The following is a 14602-nucleotide window of genomic DNA, read 5'->3' as shown; positions in this document are numbered from 1 at the left end:
AATCAAAGGCATAGCAAGAGACATAGCAAATTCCACAGACATGATATTAGCAGAGGACCCTGAATCCACGAAGGCGCTGCCGGTAGCAGACCTACCACCAAAAGAGACCTGAAAGGGAAGCAAGATCTTATTACGTTTCATATTTACGGGAAATACCTGTGCGCCCAAGTGACCTCCCCGATGATCACTTAGGCGCGGAAGTTCTCCGGCTGCATTCTTACGCTTAGGACAGTTGTTCACTTGATGCTTGTCATCCCCACAGTAGAAGCAGAGACCATTCTTCCTGCGGAAATCTCTACGTTGTTGGGGGGACACGAAGGCCCCGAGTTGCATAGGTACCTCTGAGTCTTCCGGGGAAGAACGAAGCAACGGAACCTCGGGAGGCATCATGGGGGAGTCGGAGGAGAAAACACATAAACGTTTGCGTTGTCGTTCCCTGAGACGTCGGTCAAGTCGTACCGCTAAAGCCATAACCTGGTCTAGGGAGTCAGAAGAGGGATAGCTAACTAGCAGGTCTTTCAGGGCATTCGACAGACCCAACCTAAACTGGCACCTTAAGGCAGGGTCATTCCACCGAGAAGCTACGCACCACTTCCTAAAGTCAGAACAATACTCCTCAACAGGTCTCTTACCCTGACGTAAGGTCACCAGCTGACTCTCGGCAAAGGGAGTCTTGTCAGTCTCGTCATAAATGAGTCCGAGAGCAGAAAAGAATAGATCAATGGAGGAAAGTTCAGGGGCGTCAGGAGCCAAGGAGAAGGCCCATTCTTGGGGCCCGTCCTGGAGGCGGGACATAATTATACCCACTCGCTGGCTCTCAGAACCTGAGGAGTGGGGCTTTAAGCGAAAGTAAAGCCTGCAACTCTCCCGAAAGGAGAGAAAAGCCGTCCGGTCCCCTGAGAACCGGTCGGGCAACTTGAGGTGGGGTTCAGGAGTTGAGTTGAGGGGAACCACCAAGGTAGCCTCAGGCTGGTTGACATTCTGAGCCAGGGCCTGGACCTGTAGGGAGAGACCCTGCATTTGCTGAGCCAGGGTCTCAAGGGGGTCCATAGTAGTGTCAGGGACCAGGGTAGACTAGGTATATGGGCTTGTGATTATGTAATGATAGGGGTAGGGAAACGGACAAGTGAACCCTAATCTACCCGCCACTCTATCCCTGCCTACTTGCAACGACCCGCCCTAGGCGACGGGGTACAACTGGGCGGCGGTCCCTACGCTCAGTAAGTGCACGAGACAAAACATACAAGGGAATATAAAGCAAAGGGAAAGGGGCAGTTGCCCACGGCAACACCGTGAGCAACAGAGTAGTGAACGAGCTAAGTCAAACCAGGAGAGAACGAGGTACCAAACGCAGAGCAGAAGAGTAGTCAGAAAGCCAGGGTCAGAATGGAGCAGGATCAAATTGTTAGGAGCTGTAGCTGGGCCAGGAAACCACACGGAAAGAATCACGAGCAAGGAGGAAAAGGAAAGGCAGGTATAAATAGACAGAGGGCAGGAGCCAGCTGAGTCTGGCCAGGCTGCGATAGGCTCTCCCACTCCTAAGCCTGCCAGCCTGAGTGGTGGAAGCTGGAGTCAGTCTCAGAGAGATAGACTCAGGTGAAGACTGATTACCTAAGGAAGTTAACCCTGAAGCTGTGCCTGGCAGATCATTTACAAACGTGTAATAAGTGTTCAACTAGTGTCAAAATTATAATTCATCCAAGGATCATAATATTTTTTTATTGCACACAACTACCCCATTCAAGTGTACTGAAGAAGAAAATGAAATGTATAATATGAAAATATTTAAATCTATTGGAAAAACATTGTGAGAGTTAAAAAATTAAGGAATATATGAATATATATCTTTTAATAAATGTGCATATGAAGGAAATTCCCAGTCCAAAGGCACAGTACAGTTAATTTAATGATATACCCATATATATTAACTATGTTTAATGAATGAAAAATAAAAAAATTATAAAAATATATTAAAAATAAATAATAAAACCCATATGTAATTGTGACCAAAGTATACTGACAAAGTGTACTGATCATTTATAGAAGTTGTATTGAGGATTGTGTTACAAAGAACATGACATTGTAATCATAAAAATGTCATAAACATGTCATAGACAAATTATATGTTCAAAAATATTTACATGCGCCCAACCAAATATCCCCTAAGGACGACAGGTCCATGTCTACTCCACCATTGAACAATGGACATCTTAGACAGTGTTGTCAAATTCACGGCGCACCAGCGACACACACACACACGAAAATATATATGAAATTAAAAACACAGCTTGTGGGGGCGTTAAATGTGAGAAATGCTACAAAACTCAGATTTTCATTTAATCCTATGGTTTGTACCGTCCTAAGTGTCCAAATCAATTTAATCTCTAGTTGAAGAAGCTTTTTCACCAATTTGTAGTTTAGGAGGTGGTCCATTGATGAAAAGGCTTCTTCAACTAGAGTCTAAATGGATTTGGACACTTAGGATGGTACAACCCCTAGAATTAAATGAAAATCTGGGTTTCGCAGCATTTCTCAGATTTTTCGGTAGAACCCCACAAGTGGTGTTTTTTATTTTATATATATATATATATTTCTGTATATATATATATATATATATATATATATATATATATATATATATATATATATAATTTTTTTTTACTTTCTATGCATGGAACGACCTTCTGGGATTTTGACCCCCAGCCATGTTTTTAGTTTTGCGTTTGTGTATATTGACATATGTTTTTTTCACACAGAACGCTTCTATTAGAAATAAATAATTAATTCAAGGAAAGGTGTCACGAAAAAAAATATTTTGATATCAATTTGCATTTAGTGTTTTATTATAAAATCTTTTATTTATGTGTGTGTTTGTTTTTTACTTTTTTCTTTTTTCTAACTTTTACTTCACTATGGGGGCTGCCATTTTGTTTTTCATCTCTGTATGTGTCGATTAACGACACATACAGAGATGGAATACGGCAGCTACAGTGCATAGGAGTCAATGAACGGGGGCCGTCCCATTGACTTTGCACTATGGCTCTGTCCTGCGCAGACGCAGGTCAGAGTCACACAGAGCAGAGCAGCTGTTTGCAGGGAGAGAGCAGGCGCCATCTTGAAGACCAGCTGCACTGCAGGTAAGATGTGTGTCTCTGCATGTCCCACTCTCTACCTCACAGACCCCCGCTCTCGTGACCCCCGACGGGCCCCCCCACCCGACGCCTCCCCCCCCCCGAAACGGGCCCCCCTCCCATGACGGCCCCCCCCCCTGAAACGGCTCCCTCCCTCCCTTGTGTGAAGGACACACGATGAAACTGTACTGGGAAAGCTCTGAACGGTAAATCTCTCTAGTTGTGCTGAGGACTGTTTGGGGATGTGACTAATGAACCTCTCAGTCTCAGCACAATTAGAGAGATTTATCGTTCAGGGGTCTGGGAAAGCTGGGTGACCACCATTACCCCTCCTACTGGAGTGTGAGATTCATTAGTCACATCCCCAAACACACTCCAGTAGGAGTAATGGTGGTCACCCAGCTTTCCCAGACCCCTGAACGATAAATCTCTCTAGTTGTGCTGAGACTGAGAGGTTCATTAGTCACATCCCCAAACAGTCTCAGCACAACTAGAGAGATTTATCGTTCAGGGGTCTGGGAAAGCTGGGTGACCACCATTACCCCTCCTACTGGAGTGTGAGAGGTTCATTAGTCACATCCCCAAACACACTCCACTAGGAGGGGTAATGGTGGTCACCCAGCTTTCCCAGACCCCTGAATGATAAATCTCTCTAGTTGTGCAGAGACTGAGAGGTTCATTAATCACATTCCCAAACAGTCTCAGCACAACTAGAGAGATTTACCGTTCAGGGGTCTGGGAAAGCTAGGTGACCACCATTACCCCTCCTACTGGAGTGTGAGAGGTTCATTAGTCACATCCCCAAACACACTCCACTAGGAGGGGTAATGGTGCTCACCCAGCTTTCCCAGACCCCTGAATGATAAATCTCTCTAGTTGTGCTGAGACTGAGAGGTTCATTAGTCACATCCCCAAACAGTCTCAGGACAACTAGAGAAATTTACCGTTCAGGGGTCTGGGAAAGCTGGGTGACCACCATTACCCCACCTACTGGAGTGTGAAGAGGTTCATTAGTCACATCCCTAAACACTCCAGTATGAGGGGTAATGGTGGTCACCCAGCTTTCCCAGACGCAGATATAACCAGGAAAGGGCTGGATGGACAGGCTGAGGGTGCACAGGGTCTTTGGTGATCCCCCTCTGTCATGTGATCGGACCTAGGTTACCGGTTCATCAGACGGGGTTCATGTGACTATAACTCTGTCCATAACAAGAGACAGTGCACTCAGGACAAGCCCTGCCCTCATGCCATAGTTGTGTGGTTCTGTCTGCGGTGATGGCGGTGGGTGGCTCTGACACCCGCCTCCCCCGTCGTGTCATCTCAGGACAGAAGGGGTGTCCGGATTGGAGACACAGCGCCGCACCTGTCCTCAGGTTTTGTCTGGTATTGCAGTTCACCTCCATTGAAGTGAATAGGACAGAGCTGTAATACCACACATGACCTGAGGACAGGTGCGGCGCCATGTTTTCCTGGACGACCCCTTTAAGACTTTTCCCGTGTGTGTGCGTGTGGCAGAGCGGAGTGTGCATGGGCGCCGCTGATACTTCATAGCCGCTTATCAGCTGTTTTGAAGAATCAGCGGCGAGAACACACACACACATCCCCCAAACACGCAAAATCAAGTGTAATCAAGCGTTTTTTATGTGGTTTTTTATGTGGTTTTATGTGAACCGGTCAACTGAAAAGTCATTCACTTCACTTTCATCATTCTAAGGCTGGGTTCACACAACCTATTTTCAGGCGTAAACGAGGTGTTTTACGCCTCGATTTACGCCGGAAAAGACGGCTCCAATATGTCGGCAAACATCTGCCCATTCATTTGAATGGGTTTGCCGACGTACTGTGCCGACGACCTGTAATTTTACGCGTCGCTGTCAAAAGACGTCACTTAAAATAACAGCCTCGGCAAAGAAGTGCAGGACACTTATATACAGGACACTTCTTGGGACGTAATTTGAGCCGTTTTTCATTGAATTCAATGAAGAACAGCTCCAAATTACGGCCGTAATTGACGCCTCGCAAAACGCGAGTACGAGCAATTACGTCTGAAATGACGGAGCTGTTTTCTCCTGAAAACAGCTCCGTCATTTCAGACGTAAATGCAGTTAGCGTGTGCACATACCCTAGGGGTATGTTCACACACAATGTTTTCAGCTGAAAAATCGGAAGCAGAACGCCTACAAGCATCTGCCCATTGGTTTCAATGGGAAATACGGCGTTCTGTTCCGACAGGGCGTTTTTTACGTGGTAGTTTTCCAAAAACGGCACGTAAAAAGACGCCCGACCAAAATGAAGTGCACAACACTTCTTGGGACGTTTTTGGAGCCGTTTTTCATTGACTTTATAGAAAAACAGCTCCAAAAACGGCCGTTAAAAAACGCGAGTTTGATTAAAAAATGGCTGAAAATCAGGATCGGTTTTCCCTTTGTTTAGTAAGCGTGTGAACATACACTTAGCCTTTTGGTGTGTCCTAGAACTTCTTCCAGCTGCAGAATCACACCCAATATGGCTGCCAGACACTGCTTAGCAATTTGAAGACACCTTTACCTGGCTTGTGAGAGGGGGGGTGAGGTTCCCTCCCACATTTACAGCAGCTGTGAGTCAGGTTGCTTTGCCTTATTCACCTTGCTGTAATTCTGGGAAGTGCTCCCCCTGGTGGCCAACATTGGAAAACATGTCAAATTATTATTTAATTTTTAATACTTTCCACCATACGGAAAAAAAAAATAAAATACAGCAAAAAACGTACAAAATATAATAGAAATAAGTAACGACACTTAAAAAAAAAGGTTTAATTTGCGACACATTCCCTTTAAGAGTCAATTGCTGGTGGCCCATGAATTTTATAACACTGTCTAAGATGTCCATTGTTCAATGGTGGAGTAAACATGGACCTGTCGTCCTTAGGGGATATTTGGTTGGGCGCATGTAAATATGTTTGAACATATAATTTGTCTATGACATGTTTATGACATTTTTATGATTACAATGTCATGTTCTTTGTAACACAATCCTCAATACTTCTATAAATAATCAGTACACTTTGTCAATATACTTTGGTCACCATGACACATTGGTTTTATTATTTCTTTTTTACATTTTTTTTAAATAATTTTTTATATTTTTTATTTATTACACATATTTAATATGCATGGATATATCATTAAAGTAACTGTACTGTGTGTTTGGGCTGGGAATTTCCTTCATATTCACATTTATTGAAAGATATATATTCATATATTCCTTAATTTTTTAACTCTCGCATTGTTTTTCCAATAGATTTAAAGAGGCTCTGTCACCAGATTTTGCAACCCCTATCTGCTATTGCAGCAGATAGGCGCTGCAATGCAGATTACAGTAACGTTTTTATTTTTAAAAAACGAGCATTTTTGGCCAAGTTATAACCATTTTTGTATTTATGCAAATGAGGCTTGCAAAAGTACAACTGGGCGTGTTGAAAAGTAAAAGTGCAACTGGGCGTGTATTATGTGCGTACATCGGGGCGTTTTTACTTCTTTTACTAGCTGGGCGTTCTGACGAGAAGTATCATCCACTTCTCTTCAGAATGCCCAGCTTCTGGCAGATCACGCTGTGACGTCACTTCCCCAGGTCCTGCATCGTGTCAGACGAGCGAGGACACATCGGCACCAGAGGCTACAGATGATTCTGCAGCAGCATCAGCGTTTGCAGGTAAATCGATGTAGCTACTTACCTGCAAACGCTGATGCTGCTGCAGAATCAACTGTAGCCTCTGGTGCCGATGTGGCCGACACGATGCAGGACCTGTGAGTGACGACACAGCGTGATCTCTCGAGAACACGCTGTCTGCACTGCCAGAAGCTGGGCGTTCTGAAGAGAAGTGGATGATACTTCTCGTCAGAACGCCCAGCTAGTAAAAGTAGTAAAAACGCCCCGATGTACGCACATAATACACGCCCAGTTGTACTTTTACTTTTCAACACGCCCAGTTGTACTTTTGCAAGCCTCATTTGCATAAATACAAAAATGGCCATAACTTGGCCAAAAATGCTCGTTTTTTAAAAATAAAAACGTTACTGTTATCTACATTGCAGCGCCAATCTGCTGCAATAGCAGATAGGGGTTACAAAATCTGGTGACAGAGCCTCTTTAACTACTTTTATATTATTCCTTTTATATTCTTCTTCAGTACACTTGAATGGGGTAGATATGTGCAATAAAAAAATACTATGATCCTTGTATGAACTGTAATTTTGACACCAATTGAACACTTATGACACATATTTTTCATATTATTTACATTTGGTTATATTTATTATATAGGGATTATTATTATTATTATTATTATACTGGTTTTATATCAAGAGCTGCATAATTTTTTATACGAATGTATTCTGCACATTTTAATATTTTTATAATTGTAAAATTGTGCAATTATATAAAAAATTTAGCTAATGCAAACATACCATGCGATAGTAAGTTCTGACCCTTTACATTTAGATCCATTACAGCGTCTCGCTTATTGGGTCTTGTGGCTCTCATGATTCAGCGCACCTGTGCTTTATTCCCCAATAGTAGTATTTAAACATCGCCATTTTAATCATTCACCACCCCCAGATGAGGGCTTGAGATGCTGAAATGCACGTCGGGAGGGCACCAGTCAGCTAATATAACAGAATTTATGGGTAAGCAACCATTTATACATAATGTCATCTTTATATTTGTAGGAGAGTAATCTGCGTATCACGAGTATATCTTGACATTAGCTTTTATTACTTGCTAGTGGACACTTGTTATTATATTTCCTTATATATATTTATATTTTGCCATGGCAATCTGTTTGGCTGTGCTAGTTTTGGTTAACAAATGTGTGACTCTTAGGGCCAGTTCACACTGTTTTTTTTACACGGTTTTTGATGCGGGAAAAGCGTTGTAAAACGCGCCAAAAAACGGCCAAAAATGCCTCCCATTGATTTCAATGGGAGGCGTTGTTTTCCTGCGAGCGCTTAATGGCTCAATCAACCTATCTTTGGGCGTTTACGTCTCTGACCTCCCATTGACATCAATGGGAGGCAGAGAAAGCGTATTTCGCTGTGTTTTTTGCCCGCGGCGCTCAATGGCCGATGTCAGGGGGCAATGATTCTAATATTTTAAATAAGACTTACAGGTGGAGCCATCCTTATCTTGAGGCCTCATTTACACGAGCGTGTGTGTTTTGCGCGCGCAAAAAACGCAGCGTTTTGCGTGCACAAAAGGCACTTGACAGCTCCGTGTGTCATCCGTGTATGATGCGCGGCTGCGTTATTTCATAGAGATGAGGCTAGTCGACGTCAGTCACTGTCCATGGTGCTGAAAGAGTTAACTGATCGGCAGTAACTCTTTCAGCACCCTCGACAGTGCATTCCGATCACCATATCGAGTAACCTGTTTAAAAAAAAAGAGGTTCGTACTTACCGAGAACTTCCCGGCCGTTACCTTGGTGACGCGTCCTTGGTGACGCGTCCTTGGTGACGCGCCTCTCTTGACATCTGGCCCCACCTCCCTGGATGACGCGGCAGTCCATGTGACCGCTGCAGCCTGTGCTTGGCTTGTGATTGGCTGCAGCTGTCACTTGGACTGAATTGTCATCCCGGGAGGTCAGACTGGAGGAAGAAGCCGGGAGTTATCGGTAAGTCAGAACTTTTTTTTTTTTTTACACGTTCACGTATATTGGAATCGGAAGTCACTGTCCAGGGTGCTGAACCAGTTTAACTCTTTCAGCACCCTGCACAGTGACTGTCTCCTGCCGGGTTCGGTCAAAACGAGTTCGGCCGAACCCGGTAAAGTTCGGTTCGCTCATGTCTAAGACACTCCGTTCGGATGTTTGTAAACAGAAAAGCACGTGGTGCTTTTCTGTTTACATTCAGTTTGACAGCTCTTGCGCGAATCACGCAGTTCGCACGGAAGTGCTTCCGTGCGACCTTCGTGGTTTTCACGCACCCATTGACTTCAATGGGTGCGTGATGCGCGAAAAACGCACGATTATAGAACATGTCGTGAGTTTTACGCAACGCACTCGTGCTGCGCAAAATTCACGCATCGTCTGCACTGCCCCATAGAGTAATATAGGTGCGTACGACACGCGTGAAAAGCACGCGCGTCGCACGCGCGTATATTACGCTCGTGTAAATGAGGCCTGACTCTGATAACTTTCTGCATCGTGACATCACACAACAAAAGCCATTGATAAAGTCAAGTTAAAGTTTCCTCACACTGTTTATTTAATGCATTAAAAGTCAAGATAAAGACGGCTACATCTGTAATACTATGTACCTTGGTGAGGGAAAAATTAAATGTGAACTGCAGTCACTTCCATACTAAATTAACCCCTTGTTGATACCACTGCCGGTTGGTAGGGCTATATTGTCAATCATCACTATAGTACTTTAGGCTGTAGGTAAGATTCATGTCAGACTTTTACATTTTGTGGCTAATTTTAGCGATCTAATAGAAGTTATATTTTATAATTTACTAGAGCACGATATGGAAATTTAGGGTATATTTTTTGAAATTTGACAATTTGTATTGAATTTCCATATATATTTATTTCCCATAACCTACTGGGGTCCTTATTCATAATGTAATACACATCTGACCCCCGTGGCGTATGGAGCGGGCTCAGCCTATGAGTCCTCTCCATACACCTCCCTCCTGACTATGACATACATTTACGCCAAATGTCGGGAAGAGGTTTTCTCACTTTTTCTGGCGATGTACAGGGAAAGCTTATTCTTGGGATGACAGGGGTCTAAGAGGTTGGACCGCCATCTGAACATAATTTTATGAGATATTCCCTTTAAAAACATAAGAGATTAGAAAATTAAGGGACGTCTCTAAATGGTGATTCTGATTAATATGACTTAGGGCTTGTTTACACGAGCGTGTTATACGTCCATGCCACGCGCGTGATTTTCACGCGTGTCGTACGGACCTATATTAGTCTATGGGGAAGTGCAGACTGTCAGTGATTTTTGCACAGCGTGAGTCCGCTGCGTAAAACTCACGACAGGTCCTATATTTCGGCGTTTTTCGCGCATCACGCACCCATTGAAGTCAATGGGTGCGTGAAAATCACGCATGCCACACGGAAGCACTTCCGTGGGACGAGCGTGATTCGCGCAACAGCTGTCAAACTGTGAATGTAAACAGAAAAGCACCACATGCTTTTCTGTTTACAAACATCCAAACGGAGTGTCATAATGATGGCGGCAGCGCTAAAATCACGCAGCCACGCATCATACGCTGATGACACACGGAGCTAAGTGCCTTTTGCGCACGCAAAACGCCGCGTTTTTTGCGCGCGCAAAACGCACATGCTCGTGTAAACCCGGCCTTAAAGGGATGGACTTGGATTAGAAAAAACCCAGCTTTCAGAAACAGTGCCACTCCTTTCCAGTGGCTGTGTCTGGTATCGCAGCTCATCCCTATTCACTTAAATGGATACTGAAGTGATGCTGTTTCGAGGTGCTGTTTTCTCTAATTCTGGCAGCTCTTTTAATGTTATTTCAGATCTTTAACTCCACAAATGCCGTAATATGCTATAACTGATCAAACATTTACCTTGTAAGTTGTGAAAATTGGTTGCACTTCCTCTGTCATGTGATTAGTCAAATCAATTATGTCCAAAAGCCCACCATTGCTCTGTACAGTTTGGACAATGGCTTGGGCAATCCATCCTTCATAGAAACCTTTTTTACCTTGATTGGCCAGTGCCTAAAAAGACAATAAGTGAACTTGTAAAACACTGGTTTAGTTGTTTGCTGAATATAAAGCAAAGCTTGGGTGTTACGAATCTTGTTTAAATATTTTAATATTTACATTTTTAGAACAACATTTTTCTGAATGAGCATTTTTTTTCATATATATATCTATATATAGATATAAATGTACAGTATATGCACTATTCAGCCATACAAAAAAAATCTGTTACAATGACATCTGTCAAGGAGTGAACCGTCAGTTCTTGGATTTGATGTGTGGCTAGCAGGAAAAATGTGCAAGCACAAGCATCTGAGCGACTTTAACAATTGCCAAATTGCGATGGCTAAACAACTGGGTCAGTGCATCTCTAAAACGGCAGGTGTTCTCGGTTTGCAGTGGTAATACCTACCAAAAGTGGTCCATGAAAGAATACATGCATAATAAAAATAAGCTTTTTGATATGTAGTACAAGATGGCAATAATAGGTTGTGATATTTGTTCCTCTTCCTACCCCACTCTTAGGGGGGATTCACACGAGCGTGATTTGGCAGCGTGTAGGGCGCGTGGTTTTCGCGCGGCACGCAATGCCCTATAGAAGTCTATGGGGCAGTACACACAGTCCGTGTATTTTGCGCAGCGTTTGTTCGCTGTGCAAAATACGCGACAGGTTCAATAACTCTGCGTATTTCACGCATCACGCACCCATTGAAGTCAATGGGTGCGTGAAAACCACGCATGTCGCACGGAAGCACTTCCGTGCGAACTGCGTGTTTGCGCAACAGCTGTCAAAAGGATGAGTGGAAACAGAAAAGCACCACGTGCTTTTCTGTTTCCAAGCATCCAAACGGAGTGTCTTTGCGAGGAGCGAACCCCGACAACCGAAGCTAACTTCACAGGGTTCGGCCAAACTCGTTTTGGCCGAACCCGGCAAAAAAATTTCCGGTCCGCGACGTCGGAAGACATTCACTGTGCATGGTGCTGAAAGAGTTAAACTGTTTCAGCACCATGGACAGTGACTTGCGATCCCAAAATACATGAACCTGTAAAAAAAAAACGAAGTTCTAACTTACCGATTACTCCTGTCTCCTTCCTGCAGTCCGACCTCCCGGGATGACACTTCAGTTCAAGTGACAGCTCCAGCCAATCACAGGCCAAGCACAGGCTGCAGCCAATCACAGGCTGCAGCGGTCACTTGGACTGCCGCGTCATCCAGGGAGGTGGGGCCCGATGTCAAGAGAGGCGCGTCACCAAGGACGCGTCACCAAGGACGCGTCACCAAGGCAACGGCCGGGAAGTTCTCGGTAAGTAGGAACTTTATCTTTTTTTTTTACAGGTTTTTCGCTGTTGTGTTCGGCATTCACTGTCGAGGGTGCTGAAAGATTTAGCTCTTTCAGCACCTTGGACAGTGACGGGCGTCGACAAGCCTCATCTCTATGATGCCGGCTGCGCGAAAATCACGCAGCCGCGCATCAGACACGCATGACACACGCAGCTGTCAAATGGTTTTTGCGCTCGCAAAACGCCGCGTTGTTTGCGCGCGCAAAAACGCAACGTTCGTGTGAATCTGCCCTTACAGGGACACAAAAGCTTTGAGATTTCATTTGGGCTTTAATATAATATAATACCAATATCTTTAGTCCTTATATTCTATGCACTGCAAGTGTTTAGAGTCATGAAGTATTATATATGTCTTTGCCAGTGAAAGGGTTAAATAAACCCCAAACAGGAAATTCACAAAAAAATGAAAAAATTTAATATCCCCTCCATTAACCTCCTGCTTTACTTTGATCCTATTGTATCTCATATTATAATCTAATCCGAGAAATATATAAAGAATTCTTCTATATGTGTTCCAGGAGATCAGCTATTTCTCCCCTCCTCACTATCATGTGTCTGGCTGTAAGACAACTGGCTGCAGAAGGAGCCCCCCCCCCCCCCCCCACTGTTCTGTCTATCACCGGTCAGACACGAAGATTACTAAACACAGCCCATTGGCTAAGCCCAACCTCTCAGCCATTTACCAGCAGAAAATGGAAGAGATCAGCAGGAAGTGAACCCCTGTTTTCTCTTCAGGAACATCCTGCAGACTGATGACTACTGTGGCCAAGTTTTTATCCTGTTTACTTTTATAATTCATTTCTATATTTAGTGTTCTTTTAAGTAGATTATATCAGCATTATATTGTAAAGCTATAGTCATATTCCTGGCACTTTAGGAATTCTTGTAATTATTTTATATAAAATAATACCAAAACGTTGATATACATGTGCTAAGCAAGTTGTAACAGTGAATTCAAAGAACATCTCTTTGCACATGTGGCAAATAATAAGATCCTTGATAAAAAAACCAGATAGCAGACAGCTATATACCAGCAGTCACGTTACCTAAATTACACAGAAATCTTCCCTCTTGTGAACCTTGCCTAGCTAGCTTGCCAGAGGATAAGGTGTTATCTGATATAGAGGCTGTAATATTTCAGTAAGAATTCAGTTATATTGTTTTGCCCTATATAATCTGTCATAAATTACACGTATATGTTATAACTTTACTCCTACATAAAATGATCATGAGTATGCAGTGTAATAAGTGGAACAGAGATAAACTGGTAATATTTTATTCACATGACCATAACAGATTTATATATCATCATCTAAGTTTATTAGGAACAACAATGAAAATGGTTAACAGCTTAACTGATTCATCATTTTTTTGGCGCTCATTTTGACGTGGAAACCGCGTCGGAATTAGCGCCAAGAAATGCCCAAAATCACCCATTGATTTCAATGGGAGGGAAAGGCATTTTTTTCCCAGGCGGCTTTTGGTCGCTGGCGGGGAAAAAAAAGTGGTATGTCCTTTCTTGCCGCGGCTTCCTCCTCTGACCTCCCATTGAATCCATAAGAAGCAGACAAAAACAGCGGCGCTAGTTTCCGAGTGTTTTTCGCAGTGTTTTTGCCCACGGTCCTTGCATTAGCTTCAATGGCCTCTTCAATGACCGTGCAGAAAAGCACAGGCAGTTCAAAATTTGCCAAAAATTAGGGTATGTTCACACGGCAGCGTCCGTAACGGCTGAAATTACGGGGCTGTTTTCAGGAGAAAACAGCACCGTAATTTCAGCCGTCATGGCATGTTGAGGCGTTTTTGCTGCATCCATTACGGACGTTAAATGGAGCTGGTTTTCCATGGAGTCCATGGAAAACGGCTCCATTTACGTCTGAAGAACTGACAGGCACTTTTTTACGCCCCGCCTTTTGACAGCGGGGCGTAAAAAAAATGCCCGTGTGCACAGAACATCGTAAGACCCATTCTAATGAATGGGCAGATGTTTGCCAACGCCATCGAGGCGCATTTAAAACGCCCGAATTACGTCCGTAAATAAGCCGTGTGAACATACCCTTACTGAAGGAATTCTGAGGCAGATTTTTTCTGCCTGCAAAAAAACTCTGTGTGAACAGGGCCTGAAGCTAATGATTCAGGTCATAATGACAGATGTCAAGAGTTTTTCACAAGCACACATTATTATTATTATTATTATTATACATGTCAATTATACTGCTGAGGTTTAACAATAAATGTTTAGTGAGAAGTCTGTCTGGGGCTTGGAAAAAAATAACTTTCCAATGCTTAATTCAAATGCATTGCACAATGTAGTTGTGATATGAATATACACTCCTCAACATTGAAATTGCAACACTAAGGCCCAGTTCACACAGTTTTTTTTTTACATGGAAACCGCGTCGGAAAACGTGCCAAAA

The 14602-nt window shown here is 43.5% G+C and overlaps 1 protein-coding gene across 1 annotated transcript in view; it reads right to left on the bottom strand.

Moving 5' to 3' along the window:
- The window catches only part of LOC142760805 (glutathione hydrolase-like YwrD proenzyme), an 87128-nt gene that overhangs the window by 25991 nt on the left and 46535 nt on the right, over positions 1–14602 (bottom strand). The window contains exon 6 of the mRNA XM_075863983.1: positions 10710–10862. Within this exon, the coding sequence (XP_075720098.1) occupies positions 10710–10862 (153 nt within the window). The remainder of the gene's footprint in view (positions 1–10709; positions 10863–14602) is intronic.

This window comes from Rhinoderma darwinii, chromosome 4 (assembly GCF_050947455.1).
Source record: "Rhinoderma darwinii isolate aRhiDar2 chromosome 4, aRhiDar2.hap1, whole genome shotgun sequence".
Taxonomy (NCBI): domain Eukaryota; kingdom Metazoa; phylum Chordata; class Amphibia; order Anura; family Rhinodermatidae; genus Rhinoderma; species Rhinoderma darwinii.
This window is presented reverse-complemented; position numbering and strand designations above follow the sequence as displayed.